The following is a 9,344-nucleotide window of genomic DNA, read 5'->3' as shown; positions in this document are numbered from 1 at the left end:
AAAGGGAAGAAATGATGTAGTAAAAGAGCTAAAAAGATGATTTCAGTGAGTGGCTCCAGAAGATAAAGTGGAGAATTATAACAAAACTTGCACAGACTCAGAGTAAGACAATCAAAAAAGGGAAGAACACACTCAGCATTTCTCAAGCTGAAAGAACTGAAGAAAAAATTCAAGCCTCAAATTGTAAATTGAACGATTATATGGGCAAAATATGGAATGATGCAGGAAGAATCAGAAGATGGAAGGAATACACAGAGTCACTGTACCAAAAAGAATTGGTCTATGTTCAGCCCATTTCAGGAAGTAGCAAGTGATCAAGAATCAATAGTATTGAAGGAAGAAGTTCAAGCTTCACTAAAGGCATTGGCCAAAAACAAGGCTCCAGATAATGACAGAATATCAATTGAGATGTTGCAACAGATGAAGCACTGGGTGCCCTCACTCATCTATGCTAAGAAATGTGAAAGAGAGCTACCTGGCCAACCAACAGGAATGGATCCATGTTTTTGTCCATTTCAAAGAAAGATGATACAACAGAATGTGAAAATTATCTAACAATATCATTAATATCACACGCAAGTGAAATTTTTCTGAAGATCATTTAAAAGCAGTTGCAACAGTAGATTGACAGGGAACTACTACTAATTCAAGCCAGATTCAGAAGATGATGTGATATTAGGGATATCATTGCTTATGTCAGATGGATCTTGGTTGCAAGCAGAGAATACCAGAAAGATGTTTACCAGTTTTTTTTTGTTTTTTTTGTTTTTTACTATGTTTAGGCATTCAACTGTGTGAATCATAACAAATTATGGATAACATTGCAAAGAATGGGAATCCCAGAACACTTAATTGTGCTAATGAAGAATCTGTACATAAAAAAAAAGGCAGTTGTTCGAACAGAACAAGGGCATACCGGGTGGTTTAAAGTCAGGAAAGGTGTGCATCAGTATTCTATCCTTTCATTATACTTGTTCAGTCTGTATGCTGAGCAAGAAGCTGAGAAGGTGGACTACATGAAGAAGAACCCAGTATCAGGATTGGAGGAAGACTCAGAAACAGCCTGCAATATGCAGTTGACAGAACCTTGCTTGCTGAAAATGAAGACGACTTGAAATACTTACTAATGAAGATCAAAGACTACAGCTTCCAGTACGAATTCCCCTCAACATAAAACAAAAAGTCTCACAACTGGACCGATAAACAACATCGTGATAAATGGAGAAAAGATTGAAGTTGTCAAGGATTTCATTTAACTTGGATCCACAATCAACATCCATGGAAGCAGCAGTGAAGAAATCAAAGGATGTATTGCATTGGGCAAATCTGCTACATAAGATCTCCTTAAAGTGTTAAAAAGCAAAAATACCACTTTGAAGACTAAGGTGCATGTAAAAGCTGGACAATGAATAACGAGGCCCGAAGAATTGGTGCCTTTAAATTACGGTGCTGGTGAAGAATACTGAATATACCATGAAGTATCAGAAGACAGAATAAACCTATCTTGGAAGAATTCCAGCCAGATGCTTCTTAGGAGCAAGGATGGTGAGACTTCTTCTGACACACGTCGTACATGTTATCGGGCGGGACCAGTCCCTGCAGGAGAAAATCATGCTAGGCAAAGTAGAGCGTTAGCAAAACAGAAGCAGTGCTCAACAAGATGGACTGACACAGTGGCTGCAACAATGGGCTCAATGACACTTGTGGGAATGGCACAGGGCCTGGCAGTTTCTTTCTTTTGTACATGGTTTTGCTATGAGTGGGAAACAACTCCGTGGCATCTAACAACAAGGTTAACTATGTATTTGTGCTGCAAATCTGCAACCCAAACAATCAGGAAGTGCCTTTCGTCCTCAACAATAACTTCCCTACCTCCACAAGAGATGACAGTCTGTTTCAAAGGTGCAATTTAGGCATTCCGGCCACCTATTTGTTTATCTCAATTGGATAATCACAGCTTTCAACTTCAGCAGATGCCAGGTGCTAATACAATATTTATAATCTCTATTTCCAAGCCTCTTTGCCATAGCCAGTTTGTCTGTCAATACTTTGTTCTCCACCTATTCTTCTTACCAGAACACCATCATTGATTATTTACGTAAATTAGATGCTAGTAGATAGTGTAGATTACCAATGTTCCATTTACCCCAGCAAAGGATTTATCTGTCTGTTCTTCAAATACTTGAGCAACTTGAAGAACCTAAATTCCTTTTAAATGGTTGTTTCCTTGACCTATTCTCAGAGCAGTAAAACTTAGGAATCTAGATGGCCCGCTTAAATTAGGTAATTTGAGTCGAGTATAATAAAGGAATTACAACAAAGGAATGTGTTCGATGTGGGAAATCCCTAGGAATAGGGTAATACCACTAAATAGGTAACTTCTGAGACTTGTTACCACTCCAGCCCTAAAGAGACCAGAAAAGTGAGTGGTTAAAGGCACTGAACTTTGGAGGAGCAGTGCCTGGCTGGAGATACGATGCAGCCAGACTCTAGAAATTATTCACATAAGGAGCATGGGGAAAATTACTCTGAACTCACTCTCCTTGCTGCTAATGACACCATTGACTAGGCCCCTAAGAAGACAGAGAGCAAAGGATTCCATCGAAGCAATTCATACAGCTTAGCCACCTACATCAAAGAGGAGGTTGGGGTGGAGAATGGATTTGGAGGGATGAGCAGATATATTTTAATAGGTAGATGTGTCCATATGAATACATGGAATAAAATAAAATGAAAAACCATTGTCATCAAGTTGATTCTGACTCTATACAACAGAGTAGAACTGTCCCATAGGGTTTCTAAGGCTGTAATCTTCAAGGAAGCTAACTGCCACATCTTTCTCCCTCAGAGCAGCTGGTGAATTCGAACAGCTAACCTTTTTAGTAGCAGCCAAGTACTTAAGCACTGCATCAGCAGGGTTGCTCACACATAAATAGCGTATTTAGTATATGTGTACACATATGTTTAGTTTATCTTCTCCAGAATGCAAAATGGAATGACAAAGAAAATGATGACTGATTACTTTTTCACCAGGATATCATGGCCTCCAAAAAATTTTCTCTCCATCTTATTAAATAATACCCAATTTGTCAACGTTCAGTTCTGTTTAATTGCCGTGTTACTCATTTCTCAATTCATTAAATCCTAAGAGGCTAAAGTAATCTACAACCCTGGGGAGCCAGAAACTGATATAAAAAATTCTGGGAGGAGCAAGTTTGAGCTCTGTCAGGATGGTGGCCTTACTGAGAAATTTGGGTGAGTTGCCTAATTCAGATGTTAGAGGTAGCTGGAAGATTTTATTTTTTTCTCACAACCAGTCCAGTCGACACTTGCATGCTATGACATGACAATGGCTAAGGAAAGGCCCTCTTAAAAAATCACAATCATCCAGTTGTCATCTCTGAAACTGCTGAAAGCACAAGAGATGTATTATTTCTTGCTGTTAGTGGCATAAAAAGGGGAACTAGCATTACAGGGAAGGACAAGGGAGACAAAACTAAATTAAGAAACCATTAGGATCCACTTGGCCAATAGCGCTTATAAATATCTCAAGAGTAACTACAAAAAAAACCCAACTCACTGCCCTCAAGTCGAAACTAGAGTGGCACAATAAAGAAGGAGAGATTATGGGGCTGAGGGTCAAAAGAAAAGTTTAAATTTCTTTCACTTTGCTATTTCTTTAAATATAGCGTATTTAAGATTTCCAGGTGACACAGGTTTACTTCTAGAAGGAAAAAAAAAATTTTAATACTTTTGGGTAGAAAATGCTGTTTTAGCTTTTATGAGCTGTTTTATAAGCTGTTTTAGCTTATAATACCAATATAACGTTATTAGTAGAATAAACATGATAGCTGGTTAGCACACACTGTCCAGTAGGCATAATCTTCTGGTTCTGATAACAGATTACTCAGTTCTTCCAACCAGGCCCTCACATGGTGTACATAGGTGGGTTTCAGGGCAAACACCAAGAAAATTTGGACTCTATTTTGTTTTTGTATGCCATGGTAAGTTATGACAGTTTTTGTTTTGTTGCGTGTTTTGTCTTTTCTGTCGTGAGGGCAATTATATGGCTTTCCTAGGAGTCTCAGTAAGGGTCTTTAAACACAGTAGAAGAGAATTACCGTCTCTGAAGGAATGGAGCTCAAATTAGAGAACACGAATTGAAGGACAAGAGAAGCAAAGGACAGAGCACCACACTGGGCTGCATGATAGATGGTTTGGTGATTGAGAGACTGTTGCTGCTCTCAGTCGCCATGGAGTCAACTCTGACTTATGGTAACATTATATACAACAGAACAAAATGTTACCCAGTCCTGCATCATCCTCACAATCACCCACATGTTCCAGGCCATCATAGCAGCTGTTGTTCCAATCCATTTCACTGAAGGTCTTCCTCGCCTTGACTGGCCTTGTACTTCATTCAACCAAACATAAAGTTTTTACTGGCTAATTTTGGCCTTCTTCCTAGTCTGTCTTAGTCTGGAAGCTCCACTGAAACCTGTCTACCATGGATAACCCTGATGGTACTGAATTACCAGTGGCATAGTTTCTAGCATCATGGCTACACTCAAGTCACCATAGTGTGACAAACTGACAGAAGGCACTGAGAGCACTGTGGGGCAATGGGTAATTGTGAGAGAGTAGAGAATAGAAAGATGCAAGATTAGAAGAAAGAACATATATCAGGGGACATAGTAGAGGTATTGGATATAGATTCTACCCCTGCAGTTTTTGACATGAAAAACATGCCACTGCTTTACAACTGTGTGACATCATTACTTATATGTGATAGATATTTTTTATATGACAAACCATTTACTAAGCACTCTATATACAATATCACTTTTGAGTTTTCCTACAATCGTAAGAGGAACTTATTATTACTCCCATTAATAGATAATAAAAATGAGGATTGGGGAAACTAGTTTTCCAAAGTTTTCGCCAGTAGCCCTTGATTTGGCTCCGAATCTTGGCGACCCCTATGGTTGTCGGAGTAGAACTGTGCTCAATAGAGTTTTTGTCTTAGATCTCTAGTGCTGCTTTAACAGAAGTACCACAAGTGGATGGCTTAAAAAGAGAGAGATTTATTCCCTCATTGCCTAGGAGGCTAGAAGTCCGAACTCAGGGTACCAGCACCAGGGGAAGCCTTTCTCTCTCTGTGGTTTCTAGGGGAAGGTCCTTCTCATCAGTGTTTCCCTGGTTTAGGAGGTTTTCAGAGCAGGGACCCTGGGTTCAAAGGAAACTTTATCTAAAGAAAGAGGTGGTGGGCTGGATTCGGTCCATAGCAGTGGTTTCCTGATCCCTGGTATGGACGTCATACCGTAACTGATAGCCTCTGGCAAGGCGAGCAGGAAAGAAGTAGGCAGCAGAGGGCAGAGAGATGAAGACTGAGGGGACGATGAGCTGCCCAGGCCCTGCCCCACAGGCACCTCTCAGCAGATTCCATCACGGGAGTGATCACATATCAGATTTCAACAGGGAAGGGGTCACAACACCGCACAGCTGCCAGAACACTGAGAATCATGGACCAGCAAAGAGACACGCAATCTTAACCATCACAGTTTTCAATAGCTTATTTTTCAGAAGTAGATCACCAGGACTTTCTTCCGAGGCACCTCAGGGTAAACTGAAACCTGCAACCTTTCAGTTAACAGTACATTCACCGTTTGCACAATCCACGGTTACAGTGACTGAAATCATCGACATCAGGATTGGCACCTAGATCTATTCATCACTCTTCTCGTTGAATATTTTATACACTGCAAATCTTTACATTTTGTTAGATCCTTGATTATTCACAACATAGTAATGTAGGGAGGACTGCTGAAATAGTAAATAATAACAATAATAATAACATTAACATTATAACAGATATTCATTTCAGTGTTTCTCAGATGTGATCTACAAAAAACCTGCATCAGAAACACTTGGGCTGCTTGAGAGAAAGCAGGTTCCTGGGTTTCACCTATAAGTTGCTGAATTGGAATCTCTGGGGTGAAGTCCAAGTGGTTCTTATGTGCGCTGAATTTGAGAAGCACTGTTTGCTTGAGTGTTTACCACCTGCCAGGCTCTGTGCTCAGCCCTTACAGGAGTTATCTCCTTTAATCTTGACAACAAGCCTATTGGTGGTAGTTGCTGTCCAGTCAATTCCAACAACAACCACACTGTTGTTCTATATATTTATTACAACCCTGGGGAGAGAGAAATTAACTCTGTATTATAATATGAAAAAAAAAAAAGAGGCTTAAGAATATTGATTAGTAATTTCTCCAAGGTCCCACAGCCTTCATGTCATGGAGACAAAACTTGAATCCATGTTATTTGCTTAAAAGTCAAATGTATTTTCTGATACCCCAGCCATCTCCAGTTTGAGCAGTCAGCTCTGATTTCTGAGACATGTTTCACCTCCATCATGGCATGTAATGACAATCTGTTGCTAAGCTGAAAAACTCCTTCTTCACAAACCCACTTACTTGGGAAAACAAAAGATCTGATAATTGGTCAGGCTGACTGTTTTTGTGGGCAGACTTCTTTGCTTCTTCCTATAAGTGTCTGCAAAGAACACAAATGTCAGGGGTTACTGGTGCCAGGAACTGCATGACAGTACCATAGAATTCTCTGATGGTTTTAGGGTAAAATGATATCATTATGACACCACCCAGAAAAGAGATTCTGCTGACTTCTCTTCAGAATCAGGGTGGTCCACTCATTCATTCATTCCTTCAGCAAATATTCATTATGTATCTGTTATATGCCAGACACTATTCTAGGCACTAGGGATATAGCAATGAAGAAAACAAACAAAAATCCATCTTCTCATGGAGCTTGTACCCTTCTTGTTGTTGGTAGTTGCCATCAAGATGATTCCAACTCATGGTGCCTGAGTGTTGCACAGTAGAACTGCTCCATAGTGTTTTCAGTAGCAGATTTCCAGGCCTGTCTTCTGAGTTGGCTCTGGGTATATCTGAGCCACCAACATTTCAGCTAATAGTGGAGCACTTAACTGTATCTGCCTCCCAGGAACTCCATTTATACCCTAGTGATCTCCTGACCCCAATGACACAGAGGACCCAAGAAAACATGGATGGAGCACTATATCACTACAGATAACTTGACCACTCAGTGATTTTCTCCAGTTATCTGCTATTCCTTCATATAATTCCTAGAAGGATGCTATGAAGAGTTACAAAGCAATTTGCAAATTTCTGGAGAAGTTCTTAACAAAGTAGGAAAATCCCTTATGGAACATTTTTTAAATTTATGTTCAAATTTTTGACTATCACAAAGACTGGGGTCCCTTCAGGCTGTTTAGTGTCTAAGAGACAAAGATGAAAGACGTCTTGAACCCATGGGGCAGCTCCATACAAAGAAAAGTGCCCCACTCCTTATACACAGTCTTAACATAAAAGGACGGATTTGGTAGTTTATCTCCACTCTGAAATTTCACCCTGGTTCCCAATCTAGTCCTAACTCTTGGGATTTACAACAGTTGTACCAAAGGATCCTACAGATCAGTGAAAGGGAAAATATTCTCTATATTTGCAGAAGAGGAGAATTTCGTCCTTTTGTAAACTCTGGAACTGTCCTACCTCTCATGGGATCTCATCAACTTGTCCATTTCAATTTGGGAAATGAGGGAAAGGAAGCTGTCCCTGGGTATTTAAATTCAACTAACTTCTTTCCCAGTTTATGTTCATCTACTTCATTTTTTCAATGACATTTGACATTATCTACAAAACATTCTATACTTTTTTTTTGTAATTGTTTTCTGTGTCTTACCGTAGAACGAAAGCTCCATAACAATAGACACAAAATTGTGCCTAGAACAGCGCCTGGGACTCAAAAAAGAAATATATATATATAGAGAGAGAGAGAAAGAATGAATAGGCCCCTAGCAGCATTACGGCTGTACTAGTACAAATGCATTTTACTGAAATGAATATATTGAGACTTTTTTTTTTTTTTTTCCAGAGAACTCCCGTCACTTTCTCATGTCAGGATTCCTGCTCAGATCTCCTCATTCTAATACCTTTAGTTTTACCACATCACGTGTACCTGGTACATAGAATGCCTTTATTTAATATGAGCTGAGGGAATTAAACACCATGTACATGTGAGGTGTCTTTTAGCCATGGAGATGGACAATCACACCGTGACTGAGTTCATCCTAGTGGGCTTCACAACAGACCCTGTGATGCAGTTGATCCTATTTGTGGTGTTCCTTGCTGTGTACTCTGTGACCCTGGTAGGAAATACCATGCTCATAACATTAATCTGTAATGACTCCCGGCTCCACACACCCATGTATTTTTTCATTGGCCACCTGTCATTCCTGGATCTCTGGTATTCCTCTGTCAACACCCCAAAGATCCTAAAGACTTGCATCTCTGAGGACAAAAGTATTTCCTTTGCTGGCTGTGTAGCTCAGTTCTTCTTCTCTGCTGGGCTGGGATTTAGTGAGTGTTACTTGTTGGCCACCATGGCTTATGACCGCTATGTGGCTATCTCAAAACCACTGCTTTATTCTCAGACAATGTCCATATGGCTGTGCACATTTTTGGTAGCAGCCTCATATCTTGGTGGATTTATTAACTCTTACATCATCACCAAAAGAACTTTTGCCTTGAACTTCTGTGGTGACAATGTCATTGATGACTTTTTCTGTGATTTACTTCCCCTGGTGAAGCTGGCTTGTGGCAGAAAAGATGGCTACCAGACTCTACTGTATTTTCTCCTGGACTCCAATGTCATCATGCCCCTTGTGCTCATCCTCGCCTCCTATCTCTTCATCATTACCACCATCTTGAGGATCCGCTCCACCCAGGGCCACCTCAAAGCCTTTTCTACCTGCTCCTCCCACTTGATTTCTGTCACCTTATACTATGGCTCCATTCTCTACATCTACCGTCACCCCCGATCTAGCTATTCTGTGGATAGGGACAAAATAGTTTCTACCTTTTACACTGTGGTCTTCCCCACATTGAATCCTATGATCTACAGCCTGAGGAATAAGGATGTGAAACATGCTCTGAATAAACTCTTTAAATAAATCCAGGTTCTCTTCTTCTAAGGTGATACAAAGAAAATTTTTCTTCTGGTTATTTGTATCTCCAGCAGAGCTGCCATTGTGCTCCATAAAAGGATGAAAAAAAACTTATGTTCAAGTTAAAGAGTTTTTCCAACCTTGAGACAATACAGTTCAAGAGATCTAAGATGGGAAAATTAGGGCAATTTAGGAAATAACATTTGAAGATAAAGCCTAAGAATTTTGATTGAATCCCATTGGTTAGAAACAACCAAAACCATGGATAAAAGCAAAAAAAAAGAAAAAAAAACTAAAATTC

The 9,344-nt window shown here is 39.9% G+C and overlaps 1 protein-coding gene across 1 annotated transcript; it reads left to right on the top strand.

The window, feature by feature from the left end:
* Positions 1-8,131: 8,131 nt before the first annotated feature.
* LOC135231795 (olfactory receptor 9G19-like) lies at positions 8,132-9,049 on the top strand. Its single transcript, XM_064288980.1, has one exon. It carries the CDS (start codon positions 8,132-8,134, stop codon positions 9,047-9,049), a length of 918 nt encoding a protein of 305 aa, XP_064145050.1.
* Positions 9,050-9,344: the final 295 nt, after the last annotated feature.

The sequence above is a fragment of the Loxodonta africana genome, chromosome 7, assembly GCF_030014295.1.
Source record: "Loxodonta africana isolate mLoxAfr1 chromosome 7, mLoxAfr1.hap2, whole genome shotgun sequence".
Taxonomy (NCBI): Eukaryota; Metazoa; Chordata; class Mammalia; order Proboscidea; family Elephantidae; genus Loxodonta; species Loxodonta africana.
Note: the sequence above shows the minus strand (reverse complement) of the source record. Positions and strands in the feature narration are given on the sequence as shown.